Source organism: Somniosus microcephalus, chromosome 26 (genome assembly GCF_052327205.1).
Source record: "Somniosus microcephalus isolate GS21.2 chromosome 26, FLI_Smic_1.0, whole genome shotgun sequence".
NCBI classification, from domain to species: domain Eukaryota; kingdom Metazoa; phylum Chordata; class Chondrichthyes; order Squaliformes; family Somniosidae; genus Somniosus; species Somniosus microcephalus.
In genome coordinates this window covers 11,034,118-11,056,575 of record NC_141012.1, presented here as the reverse complement: position 1 = coordinate 11,056,575, position 22,458 = coordinate 11,034,118, and the positions used below count along the sequence as shown (strand labels likewise).

Below are 22,458 nucleotides of genomic sequence, written 5' to 3'. Positions count from 1 at the left end.
TCACAGGAACGAGTCAACCCCATGTCTCGCGTACCTGGTGATGAACCCGACATACAGGTAACATCTGCCCCAGAAACAGTAGCATCGGAAGCTGATGAACCAACCGACGACAGGGGGCCAGAATCGCCTCCGCACCAAGAGCAAGACACTCAGGAAAGGCGCTATCCAGAAAGGATCAGGAAGCCGCCCCAAAGACTGAATTTATAAATGGACTATTTTCAGTTAATGTTGCATGTTAAAAGTGTTAATTGTTAAATGAATGTTATGGTACTGTTAATCTAAAAGGGGAGGAATTGTAGTGTATGTACCTTTAAGGGGAGAACTACTTTTTACAGCTCCTGTATACTGTAGTACCGGCAGTGACCACACCTGTATATAAACCCTGAGTAGGGATCTGTACTGTTAGTTTTAGAGTAACCCTCACGCAGTAAACACCTGTTGATTGTTCCTTTGCAGTCTCTGTCTATTTCTTGAAGGACACCATACATCAAGATTCACGGATTTAACAGGGCCCAGCTTGCACAGGACATTCTTAACAGGAACTAGTGAAGGACACAACTAGACCCCCATGTTGTAAAACAGTTGATTAAAGCTTTGTTTAACGCTTAGATCAAGTGCCTAGTAGTTTTCTTACGTCAAAGGGCACTGGAGTAAAGTAAAAGCCCCTTCAGTCATTTTCTTAAGAACTCACAGGGATACAGTGTGAGGCTGGTGTGATGCAAATAAATGAAGATCAAATACAGCAAAATGGTCATTTAAAAAAAATATGCAAGCTTCAAAACCTTAATTTAATAGAGAAAATGAGTACAGGAAACTTTGTGTTATCCAGAGGCTAAATGTCCGGCAAGCTCGAGCCACCGGCAAAAATCAGGAGCCGTTTTTTTTCTTTTCATTTCTTTTCGTTGCTTTTTTCTCAACAGTCAAGCTCTGCAACGTCTGTAGCTAAGCAACAGCTTCAGCTAGAGACGCTACAGAGACGCTTGCCGACTGTTTAGAAGCTGTTGCTAAGCAACAGGGTTTGTTGATTCACACGGATCTGAAAATCTCCGTATGTTTCAACATTAGCGCTGGAGTGTCCGGCAGTTTTGAGGGAACGGCAACAGCTCGGTCCCGTCGGTGCCGGATAGCACAAAGTTTCCTGTAACAGGATTCAAGAGCACCACTTTTTCTAGTTCATCTTTACACTTTTCCAGTTTGTTACCTAATTTCCTTTTCTGTTGCCTTAATTTCATTTTTAATCTGGACTCGCAGTTTGAACAGCCCATCGCTCTGTTCTTCTTTCAGTTGTGCCTCCTCTTCCTCTCGCTCAATCCTGAGCTGCTCTCTGAGTAACCTTGAAGATTGAAAATATAAAACTGTGAGGTTTCATTCATCTCTGTCATCTCCGGAAACTGTGGGATGGAATTCCCTCGGTGAAGGACTAGTAACTCAGACAGGCCAGACGGTTCCAGGTTTGATTGCTGATTTCTGCTAGCGGACCATTTGGGGTGCTAAAGTTAGGCTCAGTGCTCCTGAACTTTGTGGGGGGGCGGGGGGGGGGGGGCGGTTGCAGTCAGGAGAGAAAGAGTGAGAAGGGAACATCAGTCAGGGTTCCAGTAAGTTCTGCTCGAAAGTTCACGTGTGGACATTGACTTGGAGCAGGATTCAGTTGGCCAGTCACTCTCTCCATGGTCAAATAGCTTGCCACCACTCTTTGGCAGAATAGGACTACTGGAACCACTTCAGTGGATGAATTCTGAAGGCCATCCCGGATCCCTGCCAATAATAAGCCTGTGTACAACGGCACCAGATGGCCAGTTAGAGACACAATACTGCATCCAAATATTCATTGCAGTTTAAGGCTACAGCAGTAAGCAACTTTCAGGGTTGAAGTGGCAGAGTGGGTTACAAGGTCTAAAGCTAAAGGCCTAGAAATTCAGTGGGCGGCGCCACCCGTTAGCACCCTAAGAGGGCACTTAGTGGGTTGTACGCCACTGGCCACGCCTCCCGCTAAACTTAGCGGGACGCTAATGGCGGCGCTAGCTGATAGCGCTGCGCCGCTACCGATGACGTCATCGGTGTGCGCAGCGCCCCGCTACTGCCCCGATCGCGAAATTTAGTAGCGCCCCCTGCTGTTGCGACCGGTTCAGGGGGGGCTTACCCACGGCGGTAGAGGCGCTGAGGTGCGGGGCAGCCATTTTTTTTGCTGGCCGCCTGCCAGCACCTATCCGCGCCGCCGTCCCCGGCCTCCTGAGCCCCCTCCCCCCCCCCCACGGAGTGCTGGCTGTGTCCCAAGAGCCCGGCACTTCTCCTCGGTGCCAGGCTCTTTTGCCGGCACTCGCGCTCTTTGAGCGCGCTGCAACAGGCCCCTCCCCTTTAAGAAGAGGAGGAAGGCCTGCAGTACCACAGCGCGCCGTGCCGCAGCGTGTGGCGTTGCGGCACGTTGCGCTGCGATCTTCAGTTGCAGCGCCCCAAGAGGGATGCGGGGCGCCTCGAGTAGCGCCGTGCTTCCCTCCGGGGCGCTGAAAGTGAATTTGTGGCGGGCGGCCGCGACTACTTCCGGGCGGTACTTCCGGCACCCTGGCGATGCTGGCGCCCCAAACGGGGCGCCACTGAATTTCTAGGCCCAAGACTCTCAGAAATATTGCACACACAAAGGCACTTCTTGGCCAAGGGGGCAGTAAGTTACAAATTATATACATCCAAAATGACTCTCCAGAAATGTTTTAATCACTTTTAGTGGGCAATAACCAAGCGATTTGATAGATAGGCAATTGTTATGTTTAAATCATTGAAATATACTGCCTGATGTCAATTACAAAAGAAAGAGCACCTTAGCACATCTCTCAGGGCCAACTCTAAGCGCTTTGTACACTATGGGGACAATTTTAACCGAACCCGACCGTCGGGAAACTGAGGGGGATCGGGTGCAGTGCTGGTTTTACACCCCGCCTAACTTCACTCTGTTGAAGTCAGCGGAGAGTAATATTGGGCGGAGTGAAAAACTGACGCTCCACCCGATCCTGTGGGTTTCCCGTCCAGGAAGTTAGACTAAAATTGTCCCCAATGAGTTAGTTTAAAATGCAGCGACCGCTGTTATGTAGACAAACGTGGTAACAATTTACACATAGCAAGATCCTGCAAACTGCAATGGGGTGAATGAACGGTTAATTTGATGATATTGATTAATGGAGAAATGTTGGCCAGGACATTGGGTAAACTCCTCACCATGGTGCCATGGGATCTTTACTATCCACCTGAATAGGCAGTCGTGATGGGCTTTATTTAACATTTCTTCTGAAGGATGACACTTCCAATAATGTAGCACTCCGTCAGTACAGTGTTAAAGTATCAGCTCATTATATGAGCTCAAGCTCCCGGTAGGCAACGGTGAAAGCTGTCTTCTTACACGAGGAGTGTAATACCTGAGTTTGTCTTCTTTGTCTCGATAAATCTGCCGTGCTTGCTCTTCCTCCTCTTGCCTGAGCTCATCTCGAAGTTTACGAAGCTGCTCCTTCCTCTCCTGGAGTTTCTGAATTTCTTCCTCTTCCAGCTCCTCGCTCAACTTGCCTTGGAACTCCTCCACAGATTTCTGTGACTGCAGTAGCCCCTTGTCCTTCCGTTCATGCTCTTGCACTTGGCGAATGCGTCTGTTTGTCAAAGTAAACAAAGGAAACCAAATAGAGTGAGATTAGCAAACACTCTAAAAAGCTGCACAGTATTTCTTTGCAAATTCTGAGGCTGCTTTGTCAACAGAAACACCTAAATACCCAGTTAGGTTACTGTGTACGCGTACTTCTGACGGATAATGAGAAGGCTGGCTTCAGAGTTGGGCTAGGGTGTGAGAAGCAGGGCTGCACTGCCGCGGCAGGAGCCAATCAGTTGGGTCCAACATGCAGCCTTCCTTCCTCCTATTTAATATTAAAACTTAAGTTTAGTTCCACCCAACCAGCACGCCTATTCTTTTGTGGTGTGCTGTGCCATGGGCTTTGACAATTCACCTATATTTCTTAATTTTAAAAAGCTGACAAACTGACATTCTTCTCCTGAAGTAGGAACCTGTCCAATTCCAATTTAAATACCTTAGTGAAGTAATTGTCCACTGCACTCATTGGGCTCCTAACTGAGAATACACAGAAAAACCGGAGTAGCACCCTCTCCAAAACCTGACAGTAGACTAAGGTAACATTTGAGCATCAAAATCAGGCACTATTTCACTGATTTAGTTTATGCTGACATGAGCGCAAATGAAGAAATGTTTTCGTCTTTCTGCATTTCTCCATTTCTACTGGGTACCCATCAATATCCATAAAAAAATATGTTTTTGCACATTTAATATTAAATGAAGATTGAAGATCCAAACATCTTTTGGTGTTAGCTAAAGCAGTTGGGAATTGACTTTTAGTCTCCTGATGATCATGCACAGTTAAGCAGAAATTCCTGATGCACTTAGTTATGCGGAATCCAGTGCAGCAACGGGTTGGAACTGCTGCAATCTCTTCCAACCGTTTAAAAAAAAAAAAAAATAGCCTTTGACAATTTTGCACTAAAAGCTTCTATATAAAGGTCATTTTTAAACTTTTCAAAAATGACACTTACGAGCACTGCAACTGCCGAAGCCATTTTAGCCCATTGTTATCCAGAGGGGAGATGAGAATTTTTTTAACGCAACGAGTTATGATGATCTGGAATGCGCTGCCTGAAAGGGCGGTGGAAGCAGATTCAACATTAATTTTCAAAAGGGAATTGGATAAATACTTGAAGGGTAGAAAATTGCAGGGCTGTGGGGAAAGAGCAGGGGAATGGGACTAATCGGATAGCTCTTTCAAAGAGCCGGCACAGACACGATGGGCCGCATGGCCTTCTGTGCGGCAAAACTCTATGGGGGAGAAATTGGGTATGTAGCGCCACCTATTAGCGCCTAAAGAGGGCAGTCAGTGGCTGTAGCGCCACTGGCCGCGACATTCAGCGGGGACGCTAATGGTGGCGTTAGCCTGTTGTGCTGCGCCGCCATCGATGACGTCATCGGTGTGCGCAGCGCCCCATTAGCGCCCAGATCGCGATATTTGGTAGCGAACGCTGCTGTAGCGCCGTTTGGTACCCGCGCCCGGTTCACGGGGCCTTGCTGTGCCGGCAGTGGCGCAAGTTAAGGTGGAGGTGCGGGGCGGCTGCCTTTTTCGGCGGCCGCCTGCCAGCACCTCCGTCACTGGCCTCCTGACACCCCCCCAACCCCCACGGCATTGCCGGCTATTTCCCGAGAGCCCGGCACTTCTCCTTGGTGCCGGGCTCTTTTGCCGGCACTCGCGATCGGGGATCGCGCTGTTGCTGGCCCCTCCCCCTTAACAATGGGAGGAAGGCCTGCAGTACCGCAGCGTGCCGTGTCGCAGCGTGTGGCGCTGCGGCACGTTGCGCTGCGATATTCAGTTTCAGCGCCCTAAGAGGGACGCGGAGCGCCTCGAGCCTCGCCCCGTCTCCCTCTAGGGGCGCTGAAACTGAATTTCTGACGTTCGTTAATGCTCCGAACGCTGTGCAAAAATCAGCGCCCAGGTGAACTTGGCGCCAATTTGGCGCCTCAACCCAATTTCTCCCCCTATGATTCTATTACAACTGCTTACCCTTCCTGACAGGACAGCTAAGGAGCCAAATCACCTGCATGCAATTTCTGGTATAAAAGTGGGTTGAAAATCAACGGGATAATTTAAAGTTGCGGAATAAGAAAGTAGGTAATATTCAGTTAAGGACAGCCTGTCGACAACCGAGGCAAGATACAACACACAAAATACCCAATCAAAAAAAGAACCAGAGTATCATGCAATAACATAATCCAATCACAATATACAAGACTCTAGCTACATTCAGAAGCCTTACTGTTCCAGAGGGGCAGTAGGCTGCTTCTGGCTGACCATTAGTTCCACTACACTTCCATTATCCTTAGGGCAATCATCGTCTTCCTTCTCGTCTGGCAGATTACTTAAAAGACTCTCGTCTTTTTCATCTTCGTGTCTGTCATTATGTATAATCTTCTCAGTCTCGCTTCATAGGAATTTAGGAAAAGGGTAAGGACCAAGCACAAAAAAAAACTATTATTATGACAAACCATCATAGCGTTCTCACATTATCAATTCCTGATGGAAGCTCCATGAAGATGATGCTGTTTCAGTCATTCGAGTACTGCACTGATAGCAGACGAGCTGTCTGCGGTACCGACAGATATCTGGGTCCCAGAATATTGAGTTGGGAAAGTGCAGAGGGAATAGAGTGTAAAAAAAACACAATCTAAAAATGGTGGGGAATTTACCGTTTGCACTCCACTCCTCTCCAAATTATTTGCTTCTTTCTCTTTGTTTTGAAGCTGAATCTTTTTAGTGAGAGCACTATATCAACTTCAATGGCAGCATGGCGTATTTCCTCTCATTGCCTGTTCTTGCCCTCCTCTGCTGGCTACAGGCATTAGAAATGGTCAAATGTCTCCCAGGACTGATTCTACTGCAGATCTTCCTATCAACAGACTTTAGCCGTCCTTTATAACATTTGAATTATGTTGCAGTTTAGCCTGTCCTGTTCATCACCTTGATTCAGATGGACACACCGCTAAATTAGCTGGATGTTATCAGAACCGTCAAGTTTCTAATAAATAAATAAAGTTTGTAATCCAGGTTAAAAAAAACACTTGTCTACCAGCATAGCTGTGGTTATTTTGGTTATAAACAAGTTAACATGAAAAAAAAAGCATTAGGATGGCTCTTTAAATTAGCTGGGATACTTTAGGCAAGTTTAGTAGATCCTGAGCCAGGCTGTTGGACACAATGCAAATGCCAGCGGCAATAGTCACTAAGGTACTTTGCCCTTGTTTTTCTTTTTGGTTTCTTCCACTGGTCAGCATGCCGTGAAGTAGTTAACATAAGAAGAACATAAGAAATAAGAGCAGGAGTCGGCCATACGGCCCCTCAAGCCTGCTCCGCCATTCAATAAGGTCATGGCTGACCATCGACCTCAACTCCACTTTGCTGCCCGATCTACGTTAACTCTGTTTCTCTCTTCACAGATGCTGCCTGACCTGCTGAGTTTCTCTAGCATTTTCTGTTTTTATTCCATATCCCTTGGTTCCCCTAGAGTCCAAAAATCTGTCTATCTTAGCCTTGAATATACTCAAAGACTCAGCATTCACAGCCCTCTGGGGCAGAGAATTCCAAAGATTCACAACTCTGAGTGAAGAAATTCCTCCTCATCTCAGTCTTAAATGGCCGACCCCTTATCCTGAGACTATGCCCCCTAGTTCTAGACACTCCAGCCAGGGGAAACAACCTCTCAGCATCTACCCTGTCAATCCCCGTCAGAATCTTGTATGTTTCAATGAGATCACCTCTCATTCTTCTAAACTCCAGAGAGTATCTGCCCATTCTACACAATCTCTTATCATAGGACAGCCCTCTCATCCCAGGAATCAATCTAGTGAACCTTCGTTGCACCGCCTCCAAGGTAAGGATATCCTTAAATAAGGAGACCAAAACTGTGCACAGTACTCCAGGTGTGGTCTCACCAAGGCCCTGTACAATTGTAGCAAGACTTCCTTACTCTTATACTGCAGCGGTTCAAGAAGGCGGGAACAGTAGCATAGTGGTAATGTCACTGGGCTAGTAAGCCAGAGGCCTGGACTAATGATCCAGAGATGTGAGTTCAAATCCCACAGAGTGTGGTATCAAGGAGCTCAAGTAAAACTGAAGTCAATGGGAATCGGAGGGAAAACTCTCCACTGGCTGGAGTCATACCTAGCACAAAGACATTGCTGCAGGAGTTTCTCAGGGCAGTGTCCTAGGCCCAAACATCTTCAGCTGCTTCATCAATGACCTTCCTTCCAACATAAGGTCAGAAATGGGGATGTTCGCTGATGACTGCACAGTTTTCAGTGCCATTCACAACTCCTCAGATGACAATCTCCAACAAGCGAGAGTCTTGACATTCAATGGCATTACCATCGCCGAATTCCCCACCATCAACATCCTGAGGGGGTCACCATTGACCAGAAACTTAACTGGACCAGCCACATAAATACTGTGGCAACAAGGGCAGGTCAGAGGCTAGGTATTCTGCAGTGAGTGTCTCACCTCCTGACTCTCCAAAGGCTTTCCACCATCTACAAGGCACAAGTAAGGAGTGTGATGGAATACTCTCCACTTGCCTGGATGAGTGCAGCTCCAACAACACTCAAGAAGCTCGACACCATCCAGGACAAAGCAGCCTGCTTGATTGGCACCCCATCCACCACCTTAAACATTCACTCCCTCCACCACCGGCGTACCGTGGCTGCAGTGTGTAACATCTACAAGGTGCACTGCAGCAACTCACCAAGGCTTCTTCGGCAGCACCTCCCAAACCCGCGACCTCTTCCACCAAGAAGGACAAGGGCAACAGACATATGGGAACACCACCACCTCCAAGTTCCCTTCCAAGTCACACACCATCCTGACTTAGAAGTATATCAGCAGTTCGTTCATCGTCGCTGGGTCAAAATCCTGGAACTCCCTACCTAACAGCACTGTGGGAGTACCTTCACCACACGGACTGCAGCAGTTCAAGAAAGCGGCTCGCCACCACCTTCTCAAGAGCAATTAGGGATGGGCAATAAATGCTGGTCTTGCCAGCGACGCCCACATCCCAGAAAAAAAAAACAAATATAAAAAAAACACTACCTTCTCAAGGGCAATTAGGGATGAGCAATAAATGCTGGCCTTGCCAGCGACGCCCACATCCCATAAACAAATAAATAAAAAAACTACAACCCCCTTGCAATAAAGGCCAACATGCCATTTGCCTTCCTTATTGCTTGCTGTACCTGCACGTTAGCTTTATGTGTTTCTTGCACGAGGGCACCCAAACCTCTCTGAACACCAACATTTGAAAGTTTCTCACCATTTAAAAAATATTCTGTTTTTCTATTCTTCCTACCAAAGTGAATAACCTCATATTTCCCTACATTATACTCCATCTGCCACCTTACTGCCCACTCACTTAGTCTATCTATATCCCTTTGCAGACTCTGTTCTCCTCACAGCTTACTGTCCCACGCAGTTCTGTATCATCAGCAAACTTGGATACATTACACTTGGTCCCTTCATCTAGGTCATTAATATAGATTGTAAATAGCTGAGGCCCCAACACTGATCCTTGCGGCATCCTACTTGTTACAGCCTGCCAACCTGAAAAAGTTCCTTTTATCCCTATTCTGTGTTCTGTCTGTTAACCAATCCTCTATCCATGTTACTATATTACCCCCAACCCCATGAGCCCTAATCTTGTGTAATAACCTTTTATGTGGCATCTTATCGAATGCCTTTTGTAAATCCAAATATACTACATCCACTGGTTCCCCTTTATCTACCCTGCTAGCTACATCCTCAAAAAACTCTAATACATTTGTCAAACACGATTTCCCTTTCATAAAACCATGTTGACTGCCTAATCATGTTATGATTTTCTAAGTGCCCCGATACCACTTCCTTAACAATGGATTCCAGCATTTTCCCGACGACTGACGTCAGGCTAACTGGCCTGTAGTTCCTTGTTTTTTCTCTCCCTCCTTTCTGGAATAGCGGTGTTACATTTGCGACCTTCCAATCCGCTGGGACCATTCTAGAATCTAGAGAATTTTGGAAGATCAAAACCAATGCATCCACCATCTCTTCAGCCACCTCATTTAGAACCCTAGGATGTAGGCCGTCAGGTCCAGGGGATTTGTTGGCTTCTGGTCCCATTAGTTTCTCTAGTACTTTTTCTCTACTTATATTAATTACGTTAAGTTGCTCACCCTCATTAGACCCTTGGTTCCCCACCATTTTTGGTATGCTTTTTGTGTCTTCTACTGACAGATACAAAATGTTTGTTTAACGTTTCTGCCATTTCCTTATTCCCCATAATAATTTCTCCTGTCTCAGTCTCTAAGGGACCAACGTTTACTTTTGCTACTCTTTTCCTTTTTACACACTTGCAGAAACTCTTACAGTCTGCTTTTATATTTCTTGCTAGTTTTCTCTCAAATTCTATTTTTTTCCTTTTTATCAATTTTTTGGTCAACCTTTGCTGGTTTCTGAAACTCTCCCAATCCTCAGGCTTACTATTATTCTTTGCAACATTATAAGCTTCTTCTTTCAATCTAATGCTATCCTTAACTTCTTTAGTTAGCCACGGTTGGATCACTTTTCCCATGGAGTTTTTGTTTCTCAATGGAATGTATTTTTGTTGAGAATTATGAAATATTTCTTTAAATGCTTGCCACTGCTTATCTACTGCCATACCTTTTAATCTATTTTTCCAATCTACCTTAGCCAACTTGCCCCTCATGTAATTGGCTTTATTTAAGTTTAAGACTCTAGTTTCGGACTTAGGCAAGTCACTCTTAAAATTAAGGTGAAATTCTATCATATTATGATCACTCTGCCCCAGAGGATCCTTTACTATGAGATTGCTAATTAACCCTGTCTCATTACACAATACAAGATCTAAAATAGCCTGTTCCCTGGTTGGTTCCATGACATATTATTCTAGGAAACTGTCCCGAATGCATTCCATGTACTTGTCCTCCAGACTACCTTTGCCAATTTGATTTGTCCAGTCTATATGAAGATTAAAGTCCCCCAAGATTATTGCATTACCTTTGTTGCAAGCTCCTACTATTTCTTGATTAATATTCTGTCCAACATTATAGCTACTATTAGGGGGCCTATATACTACTCCTACTAGTGTTGTCTGCCCCTTGTTACTCCTTATCACCACCCATACTGATTCTACTTCCTGATCTTCCGAGCCAAGGTCCTTTCTCGCTACTGTCCTTATGTCATCCTTTATTATCAGGGCTACTCTCCCTCCTTTTCCATTCTGCCTGTCTTTTCGAAACGTCAAGTACCCTGGAACATTTAGTTCCCAACCTGGGCCACCTTGCAACCATGTCTCTGTAATGGCTATTAGATCAAACCCATTTATCTCTATTTGTGCCACTAGTTCGTTTATCTTGTTACGAATGCTTCGTGCATTCAGATAAAGAGCCTTTAATTAAATTTTTTTACCATTATTCCCTGCTTTGACCTTATTCTCTGCTGCACTGCTACCATTAAACTCTCTGTCCTTTCCTGTCACACTCTGCTTATTTTTACCCAAATCGCTACACTGCTCTATTGTCTTGACCTTTCTCTTTAGATTTCTAAATGTCTCCTCACCTGACACCTCCCCCCCACCTTTTTTAGTTTAAAGCCCTAGTTATTCGATTCGCCAGTTAGATACAGGTAAAACTGAAAATTGTTCATTTTTTCCCCACCAACAGGCTCACTGAAATCACTCTGGGGCAAATCCACAATTGGCAGAAATGGGAGGTCAGATTCATGACTGAATTACAAATTTTGTGTTAATACTAAATGAGGAACTAAATTAAAGGAACGATTCAAAATCCTAGGAAATAGATCACATTCTAGCTACTTCTAACTAAGAACTCCAAGTCATTTTTTGTCACAAATTCCTTAATCGTTGCAGAAGAACTGTTAGCGATAGGAAAACAGTTTGTCAATATTCTATTATATAGCAAAGTACAGAAGGTGGTACCAAAATGGATGCGTGTGAGGATCCTCAACAGGATAACACATGGTAGGCAACATGCTCTATGGTTCAGATCTATTCCCAAATAGTGCAGTTAAAGGGGAAATAAGGCATACATGCACCAGATTGTACCAAAACCTGTTTAATCTGGAAAGTGCCCCAAGTTAGATGTATCTGCAAGCAAACTATACTATCTGGGTGCCCTGAGCTTGTGGGCCATCACTAACATAAAGCCCTGGCCATACGATTAGTATTTGGGCGAACAGTTCAAATACAGACGACTAGGAGTTTGACTCTGGATATCCAATAATTACCTTTCAGCAGCTTCTGCTCTTTTTCTTCTTTCATCGTCCTTGAGATTTAGCTTCTCACCTCCTCCATCCTCCTGCTTTTGAAAAGAAAAAAAAGAGATCAGAATAACCCACCACTTTGTATAATTTCTTACAATAAATGCCTTGTCAATTCAAATTTGACAATCTCAGAACAAGACACTTTATTGAGCAATCCCAAAAGTGGATTACAGGTAGACTACCTTTTATCCGAACTTCCGAAAACCGAAACCCTCTAAAAGCCGAAGGTTTTTTCGTTCAGCGTAAGTCGTGCGCACGACCCCGACCCCCGCCGTCGACCCCCCGCCGACCCCGACCCCGCCGACCCCCCCGCGGACCCCCGCCGACCCCGACTCCCACCGACTCCCCCGCCGACCCCGACTCCCGCTGACCCCCCCGCCGACCCCCCCGCGGACCCCGACCCCGCCGACCCCCACCCCCGACCCCCTGCCGACCCCCCCGCGGACCCCCGCCGACCCACCCCCGACAAATTTCCCAGTCTTATAAAATACCTTCCGAAATCCGAAATTTTCCGAAAACTGAAACACGGCTGGTCCCGAGGTTTTCGGATAAAGGATAGTCTACCTGTACTAACTGAACACACTAGGCTTATATTCTCTAGGGTTTAGAAAAATGAGAGGTGATCTCATTAAAACATGTAAAATTCTTACAGGGCTTGACAAGGTAGATGCAGGGAGGAGGTTTCCCCTGGCTGGGAAGTCTAGAACCAGGGGTCACACTCAGAATAAGGGGTTGGCCATTTAGGACTGAGATGAGGAGAAATTTCTTCACTCAGAGGGTGGTGAATCTTTGGAATTCTCTACCCCAGAGGGCTGTGGAGGCTCAGTTGTTGAGTATATTCAAGACAGAGATCGATAGATTTTTGAATATTAAGGGAATCAAGGGATATGGGGATAGTGCAGGAAAGTGGAGTTGAGGTCGATGATCAGCCATGATCTTATTGAATGGTGGAGCAGGCTCAAGGGGCCGAATGGCCTACTCCTGCTCCTATTTCTTATGTTCCGACTGCTACATTTTAATGATCTGTGTACATAGACCCCCTAAATCTCTTTGGACCTCCACTATTCCTAGCTTTTCACCATTTAAAAAAACTCAGATCTATCCCTTTTTGGTCCAAAATATAGTGATTAGTTGAGGCCTCAGCATAGATCCTTGTGGGACACCACTAGTCACTTCCTTCTAATTTGAGAAGGAAATTATCCCAATCTATTATCCCTACTCTCTCTCTTATTCCGCCTAACCAATCTCCCACGCAGGTCAATAATTTGCCTTCAATTCCGTGAGCATTCATTTTAGCTAACAGTCTCTTATGTAGAATCTTATCGAACGCATTCTGGAAGTCCATATAAACTACATCCATAGACATTCCCCTGTCTACTACATTAATTACTTCCTCAAAAGTTCCAATTAGATGGTCTACTCCTGCTCCTATTTCTTATGTTCTTATGTCTGTTAGACATGGCCTACCCTTTCCAAATCCATGTTGGTTCTCTCTAATCAGCTCAAATTTTTCTAAGTGCTCAGTCACTGTCCTAAATTATAGATTCCAATAACTTCCCCACAACACACTTTCTATCCCTTGTGTGTGCGCTAAAACTTTCGGAATGATTGGAATCAATATAACTCAATGAAATTAGAGATATATTCTCACTTTGACCTCAAATGTATTGTGTTTCAATTGCATGGTTTTGTTTTGGAAAGATTAGTGTGTCTATTTCTTTGGCCTAGAAATTGGGTTGGGGCGCCAAAGTGGCGCAAAAGTCGCCTGAGCGCAGGATTTAGCGCAGCGATCGGAGTAATACTGATCGCCAGAAATTCAGTTTCAGTGCCCCTCGAGGGACACGGGGCGAGGCTCGAGGCGCTCCGCGTCCCTCTTAGGGCGCTGAAACTGATTATCGCAGCGCAACGTGCCGCAGCGGGCACACTGCGGTACTGCAGGCCTTCCTCCCACTGTTAAGGGGGAGGTGCCTGCAACAGCGCGATCCCCGCTCGCGAGTGCCGGCAAATGAGCCCGGCACCAAGGAGAAGTGCCAGGCTCTCGGGAAACAGCTGGCAATGCCGCGGGGGGGGGGGGGGTGGGGTTAGGAGGCCGGGGACGGAGGTGCTGGCAGGCGGCCACCGAAAAAGCAGCCGCCCCGCACCTCCACCTTAACTTGCACCGCTGCCGGCACAGTAAGGCCCCGTGAGCCGGGCGCGGGTAGCGAGCGGCGCAACTGCGGCGTTCGCTACCAAATATCGCGAACGGGGCACAAATGGGACGCTGCGCACACCGATGACATCATCGGTGGCGGCGCAGCGCAAATGCCTAACGCCACCATTAGCGCCCCTACTGAATATCGCAGGAGACGCAGCCAGTGGCGCTACAGCCACTGACTGCCTCTTTAGGTGCTAACAGGTGGCGCTACTCACCCAATTTTTCCCCCTTAACGTTTCTTTCTTTTTAAAGTAGCTACAGTTAGAATGGAGGTTGTCCTCTCTCACTGATTCAAAATGGAAGCCTACAGCTGGCCAATTTATGGGAGAGACAAATGCCATGTTCAGAAACCAATTTAGCTACAGTACTTTGATGAACAAAACTGTTTATTTTAAATTTTAGTATATGCAGATTTACAGACAATAGTGTTATCAACTGCTTTCATGTGCCAAAAATAAAAGAACTGTTTATATCTTCTCCCCCCAAGTGTTAAAAATTCAAGGAACCTCAGACAGCGGAAAACAGAAAATTGAAAATGCTCAATGGTTATATATGCTTAGAATATAAAGATTAACTGTTCCCAAGACAGGGCTGAAACTCTGACGGATCAGGCTACAATGCCATCTCAACCCCAGGATGGTATAGTGCCTTATAACATGTTCCAGACTCTCTGCTCTTCAATATATAACTGCTGTTACCATGAACTTTAGGTTAAAAAGCCAATATATATATTTTTTAAGTAACTTGCAAGAGTACTGGGTGGTGCAGTGGGTTAAACATCGGGGTCTCACTTCTGGGTTCAAATCCAGTCTAGTGTGAAAAGGATAAAAGTCTTCTCTGTTTGTAAAAGTCCAATATGAAATGTGTTTAGGTAATCCCACTCAAAGGAAACGAGAAAATGCCACAAGTGCAGTAAGGGCTGCTCTTTAGGTTGGAGCTGAGGCAGTGTTGGGAAGTAGATTTACTCTATATTTAACTAATCTACGATTGGTTGATGCCAATACTGGATGCCCAAAAATGCTCCATTCCCCAAAACTGACATCCCTCATCCAGATGAGGACAAAATTCACAAAAAAAATTAACTTAAAAAAAAAACACAATTTGAAAGTTTAGAGGAGATTTCTGTAGTTATTTGGGACAGTCAAATGCAGGTGCCAGTGCCTCCACAGTACATCACTACATCAATGAATGCAGTTATACAAGTCCTCATTTACAGCCCTTTTGTATTTAGAAGGTGACTCTGCCATCTGCTCTTGGGGTACAAGCACAGACAAAGAGTCCAGAAATAGAAACCTCCAAAATAGCTGACAAGTCATGGGAATTTCTAAACAGAACCAACAGACGGAATCCCCAGCATCACGCCGTTAAAATATAATTAAACTGGTGCTTTTTATGACAGGTTGTTTTCCATGAAATAATTCCATCCGGACTGCGGTATTAATTTATGATCTTGCCCAAAATAAAACTACAAGATTGGAAAACTCTAATTTTGTCATAGGGTGCCATGTATGTGAAATAGCACTGAAAATAGGCATTGAAAACATTATCTGCTTTACAATACTTGTATTAAATGGCTTCCTTGGAATGAACTCATCTAACATTCTTTTAAATAGTTATTGGATAAACACGATATTAATTGTCCAAATTGACCACAATATCAACTTTCCCAAATATACAGCATCCCTATGTGAAATGTAGTTACTTACCTTTACCCCATCTGAAGGAATTTAAAACTTATTTCTACCCACCCCCAAAAAAGTTCTGACCTATACTGGGTATGGCTCCAACGGCTCCAGCTGTCCTCCAGCACTTTGCCTAAATGGCCATTCTTCATGTGAGCCTAGATAGCAAGTGTCAATAGATTATTCGACTGTGGGGAACATCACAGTCAAGGTCGATGGTGTCTTCACTGACATCTACATGTGCAGTGTTCAGAAGAAAGAACCATCACAATTTTTTTTTTCGACATCACTAGCTGAGTGGCATCAATCTCATCACCCCAGCCACTTTCTGCTAACTCAGCACATATCAGGGATCTATGACCTTCCTGGCCTTAATGGCTCATTTACACACTGGGCAGTGCATTTACCAGCAGTACCTTTAAGGAATGTTTAGAACCATGCACCTTCTGACTAACTGGCCCCACTGGCCTCTGTGCTATCTCCAGGTCAGTTACAGTGAATGGTGTAGTAGTGAGCCCATTGCAAACAATGTACTGTACCACACACAACTTTGGAAAAGGGATCGGTTAGCAAGTGGAGGGGTGCGTTAAGCAGCAATCTCCTTGGCCCATCCACGATAAAAACTGCATCCTTGGCAGAATATCTGCTTTTCATAAGCTTTCAATAAAAATGTAAAGGAATTCAAAGAGGATACTTCTCCTACAGATCCATCTGCCAGCCAGCTGGCAGTAGAACTGCTTTATTGGCTACTCCATTGCTTACAAATTGTGGACCAGGCATCCCAGCTAATTTAGTTATTATAACAGCATTTAAAGGCAGCTCCTTTTTTAATGGTTAACCTGGCACGTTTGGCCAATGGTTACAGCTATGCTGGTAGGTTACGATGTGGCCTGAGCTGCAGTTCTATTGTATTTAATTCAGAAACTTGCTGTTCCTGAAAACTTTGGAGATATTAAAGTGACAAGGACAGGTTAAACTGGAATGCAAATCAAATTTCATAAAGGCTTTATCCAAAAGCTATTGATAGGAAGATCAACATTCGATCATTTCACACATTTGGCCAATTCTAACTTCTTTAGCTGGCAATGTCTTCAGCATTGTCAGAGGGCAAGGCTGAGAGCAGACAATGAAAGGAAACACTGAACTGAAGTTAGAGGTTACTATAACAGTTTCACTAAAGTGAGTCAGCGTCAAAACAAAGAGAAAGGAGGCAATTAGCAATTTGGAGGGGAGTGGAAAAGATAAATCCTCCGCCATCTTTAACTATAGGGTCCACACATGAATGAGCACAGAAAAAGACTGTACTGCAATAATAGAGCTGAAGTTGTACAGTTTAAAAGAACTTCTCAAAAGGCTGTAATATCTCAGTCAAGTTGAACTTGGAACTGTTGTACAACTATGAAGAGGAAAAGGGGACTTTAAAAAAAAATAACTGGAGTGTTAGAAAATGTGATCCATTTACCTCAGATGCAAGTTGTAGGTCCAATGCAGGCGAGAGGGCTTCCACGTCCAGGAGTTTCTCCACCGCCCGAATATGGAACCCTAGATCCTGAATACAGTAAGAATAAGATTGATACATAGAAGATAGGAGCAGGAGTAGGCCATTCGGCCCCTTGAGCCTGTTCTGCCATTTAACGAGATCATGGCTAATCATCCAAATTCAGTGCCCTGTCCCTGCTTTCTTCCCATATTCCTTGATTCCTTTAGCCTTAAGAAATATATCTAACGCCTTCTTGAATATATTTAATGAATTCAACTGCCTTCTGTGGTAGAGAATTCCACAGGTTCACCACTCTCTGGGTGAAGAAATTCCTCCTCATTTCTGTCCTAAATGGCTTACCCCTTATCCTTAAACTGTGACCCCTGGTTCTGGACTCCCCCGCCATCGGGAACATCCTTCCTGCATCTAGTCTGTCTAGTTCTATTAAAATTTTATAAGTTTCAATGAGATCCCCTCTCATTCTTCTAAACTTCAGCGAATATAAACCCAATCGACCCAACCTCTCCTCATACATCATTCCTGCCATCCCAGGTATCAGTCTGGTAGTGATGGAGTCCTTTGAATGGACAATTCAGAAAAAACTAACCTGAATACATTTTCTACACAAATACCAGTTAATTACATGCTCTAGAGAAAAGACTAGGCCCTGCTTGTCCACCATCTCTGTCTCGCTGGCCACCAATAAATTCAATATATGTCTGTTGTTTTACTTGGTGGTGGGGGCGGAGGAAGAAGGAACATTGGCATACTTGTGGATACTGGGTCAAAGATCAGCAGATTCAGTTTCGGAGAGACCAAATTTTTAATACTGCTGGGTATCTTCATACAAGAATGGGTTGAATGCAATAAAACTGGAGAAATGTTTATTAATAAAAGTTTGGCTTTATTTTGTAGTTTAAAATGGTGCAAAGTTCTATTGCAATAAAGTTGACCATTTTGCTTGCTTAACAACACTCACTCCAAAATTTACTTTGTAAAGTGATTTTTGTAAAATGACAGCTTAGAAACTGAGCAAATATATTGGAAGCAGGTAGCGACAGGATAAATTTACACCAAATCCTCACATTTTGTTGCTGGACAGTCAGAGGGAGACACCAAACAGAGGAAGCCACATTAGGTTATTAGGATGCTGGAAGTTAAACAATTAGTGGTGAAATATTTCTGCGCTACAAAATCTTAAATAAACAAATAATCGAACAAGCGTCTTGCCATCCAGCCGGAGGGAGGTGTGGGCAACATGGGAGTACCAGGCACACTAATGCAGTATTCTCTATGACCTCTAAATATTGGGCATTGCCACCTGTTTTTTAACTTGGCAAATGGCACTCGTGTTCATTGAATAATGTAATCAAAGCAAGCTGGAGCAGGCTGGTAACAACTGTAGGCTAGTCGTTCAGTCTGGCAAATAACACCTTGATGCCAGTGTGAACAAGGCCTGCTGCAATTATTTTAATACATTTGTTAGAATAAACAATATTTGATTTCAGCTCTAAAAGTAGAGATCACATTATATAAACATTTAATTTTAGGGAAAGAAAATGTTGCTTGAAATTTTGCTGATTCCGGTTAAATTATTAATCTTGATTCCCTGAATGGTTCACAGTGGGTGAGGCACTGTGTGATGTGGAATTGAGCAATATAAATCTGGAAGATCCACTGTTTAATTTAAAGTCTGTGCCGAGTTAAGCAATCTCATCAAGGGCAGCATTGGTACTGCTGCAACACTGGACTAGGGAGGGAAACAAAAAAGCCTCCGTTTCCACTCTTGCTGTCCGCTGAACTCTGCTGGAAATTTGCATGTGGACGGGACTGGCTTTGCTAGGAGATACTGAAAGGTTGCTGTTGCCCAAGGAACAGCACACCAACAAAAGGTACCACTCTCTCTCTCTCTCTCTCTCTCTCTCTCTCTCTCTCTCTCTCTCTCTCTCTCTCTCTCTCTCTCTCTCTCTCTCTCTCTCTCTCTCTCTCGAGAGAGAGAGAGAGAGAGAGAGAGAGAGAGAGAGAGAGAGAGAGAGAGAGAGAGAGCAGGTAAGAGGAAAAGATGGGCGGAGGGAAGAAAAATGACAAATGCTCTTGAATATATTTGTGTGATGCTGGGATCGTTAGCAGGATCTGACTTTACTCAAAAACCAGAGTGTCCGCTCCCCCCCCCACCCACCGAAAAAAGGCTGCTTGTTCTGACTTCTGCAGTGCTGTAAATCATTTTTTAATCAGCAGTTAACTGTAGACTACAAATTTGAGGATTTAATCTAAAAGAATAATGAAAATGGATGATACAATGTTGGCAGTTTTATTTCAATTTGAGATTGTGTGCCTTCAACAGACCAAATGTATGTCATGGGTTTCTTCAGAAAGAAATTCAAGAGAATCCTGTCAGGTAGTACTGACAAAGAGCTGACTGAGGCGCAAACATTCCTGTGAGGGCTGGCCATGTAAAGCTACTCTACTGTGCAATAAGCAACTTTATAACTCTCAACTGGCTTGATGCTTATCCATTGGAAACATTTTTGATTAGGATGGTTAATGACATTGCTCAACAGGACATAAAACATTAAAAATCATTTTTTAGAACTCTAAACATACAAATGGAATCACAATTATTGGCATGGTAGGGCAATATGATAAAGCCTTTTAATGGCAGCGTCTATTAAGAAAAAAGCTTCACAATTGTTCCTATTAAATAAACAGCACAGCTATGGAGAAATGATGGATGCCAGAGTAAACGTTACATTTACAAATGAACATTCACATTATTAGGTGCGCCCGTTGACTGCCTTTTATACCTAATTTAATTCCCTATCTGTGAGGACTTAGCTGTTGGTATCCAGAGAAGTAGTTACAGGACTATAATTGATCACAGTGCTTTTGTGCTGAGGAGGGCAAAAAAAGTCATCCAGGATCCCCACTCCTGATTGCTATCCAAAGACCCATATGAAAAGTGTAATTTGGGTGAGAACAGGATCAAGCTCTGTTATGGTGTAATTCACAGCTGAATAGCCTCATGTGCCTCACAGAGGAAATTGGATCTTGATTACATGGCATCTATACGAAATCACTAAGTACAGGCTAGCCTATAAATTATCTCTAACATCTTCAGAGTTGTTCTTGTCTGCCTACATAGGGGGACGCAGGAGATCTCATGGCAACATTTGAAGAGGAACAGGGGAATTCTCCCATTATCATGGGCACCATATATACAGGAAACTTTTTTTTATCCAGCACCGACGGGACCGACGTGGTGCCGGTTCATCAAAAATTCCGGATAACCGAAAGCTATAGTAAAAGATACGGAGAGCTGAGAGCTCCGTATAAAGCAACAAACCCTGTTGCTTCGCAACAGGTTCAGAACAATGGCCACAAGTTCCAAGTGTCTCTGTAGCTTAGCAACAGCTGCAGCCACACCCTTGCACAGCAACAGATCGAGGAAGGCAAGTACAATATGAAGTAAAACTTACCTGAACCTACTCCTGAATTTTGCCGGTTAACCGAGATTTCCGGTTATTTAGGTGCCGGTAAATCAAAAGTTTCCTGTACCTCAAACAATAGCCCCCAAAAAACAGTTTCGTTAGCTATGTGTGTCATTGCAGTTTGTGGGACATTGCTGTGCACAAATTAGCTGTCTCATTGGCTTACAAAACAATGACTACACTTCAAAAGCACTTAATTGGCTGTAATTTGGGACATCCCAAGGATGCAAAAGGTGCTGTCTCAATGAAATTTCTTCTTTTATACCTTTTCTTTCCCGTCCACCTTCCTCAAAACCTCAATTGCCTCCTCTTTCCTTTTCCTTGCTGGGCTATGGTTCCACAGGCATGCTATTCAAGTGCAGGAAATATCAGCGGAGCCTGATCCTGACCTCACCAGACATGCACTCTTCCAACAGGGCTTGCAGGATAGTAATCAGCCAGTGGGAACCTTGGGTCATCTATTCCCCTCCATAACCCAGAGGTGCTGAGAGCATCCGGAGTGCTCCAACCACTGCCCATTCGGAGATCAGTTAATTCAGCATCGTTAAGGATCAAACTTGGCTCCTTCCTAATCTGTACAGATGAGCTACTCATTCGTGGAAATCAAGGGAGCTTCTCAGGATGATGGATCAGACGTACCTTTGGATATTAATTTTAAAGCTATGGCAGATCAGTGGATATTTTTGTAAAGGTGAAGCAATTTCTATATTAAAGTTTTTCAGGCACAACCACATCAGCAATATCTTCAGTCCTCATTAAAGATGACAGTGGGTAGGGGAGGGAAAGAGGGTTTATGGCCTTCCACTTCTTAAGAAATTGTCTTTGCTTCCTCAGGCTATTTCACTTGAAGTCACAAGGTGCACAGGGAGACGTGCATATCTTATTTATCTACAATGACTAGAAGAGTAGGAGAACGAGGGAGCCGACTGGCCCATAATCTTCAAGTGTCCTTTGAACCTTGAACAGCAAAAAAATCTAGTCATTCATAAGTTTACGGTAAAGTGCCATTACAGTTTTCAAATGATAATCAGATAATGTTAACTGCATGGCAGACAAAGAGAAAGCTACATTAAAAAAGAGAGAATGGGCTACCATTACAAATACTGCAGTATGCCTGAAGGACAACAGAATCTGCATTATTATATTTCATAACACACAGAGGGGATGGTAACACACTGAAAACCAATGTGGTTAGCATTCTCACTACCGTGGAAGCATTTTCCATGATTTCAAAACAGAAACATGGTTTAGGTTTCCTGGTTTATGCAAGTACTAGGACCACAGCATTTTTATCCCAAAGCAAAGTTAACACTTGTACATTTTTAGAACTGTAAAATACACAAGAAAACTCATGGTCAAAACCCAGTGATCAGAAAGCCTACAGCTACATCGTTTACTGTACTGATGCAGGATTCATTTTTTGCTTTTGCGCAATGCACAGTGATCTATAATGGTTCTGTGCTTCAACATATGCTTGAGAGTTGAGGCTAGTGCAAAATGAAGTGTTGCAACACAAAACACTGACATCAAAGTTGGCTCCGGGGAGAAGCGGCAAAGGTAGTGTTGGCATTAAGGGTAGACATTACAAACGTTTCTCATCTTGGCTCAAAGTCAGAAGATCGTGGGCTCAAGCTCCATTCTAACACTTTAGTAACATAACATAGAGTGACACTTCAATGAGTAGTGAAGGAGTGCTGCATTG

At 44.2% G+C, this 22,458-nt stretch overlaps 1 protein-coding gene across 12 annotated transcripts in view; it reads right to left on the bottom strand.

The window, feature by feature from the left end:
* cep164 (centrosomal protein 164) overlaps positions 1 to 22,458 on the bottom strand; it is a 167,186-nt gene that overhangs the window by 43,737 nt on the left and 100,991 nt on the right. For 9 of the 12 annotated variants that reach the window (XM_085967825.1, XM_085967831.1, XM_085967837.1 and 6 more), the window contains 5 exons: positions 17,251 to 17,337; positions 11,877 to 11,950; positions 5,848 to 6,012; positions 3,405 to 3,629; positions 1,202 to 1,333 (listed from right to left, as the gene is read on the bottom strand). In XM_085967825.1, coding sequence (XP_085823951.1) covers positions 1,202 to 1,333; positions 3,405 to 3,629; positions 5,848 to 6,012; positions 11,877 to 11,950; positions 17,251 to 17,337 — 683 coding nt within the window. The remainder of the gene's footprint in view (positions 1 to 1,201; positions 1,334 to 3,404; positions 3,630 to 5,847; positions 6,013 to 11,876; positions 11,951 to 17,250; positions 17,338 to 22,458) is intronic. The other 3 variants (XM_085967830.1, XM_085967834.1, XM_085967835.1) reach the window with 3 other exon arrangements.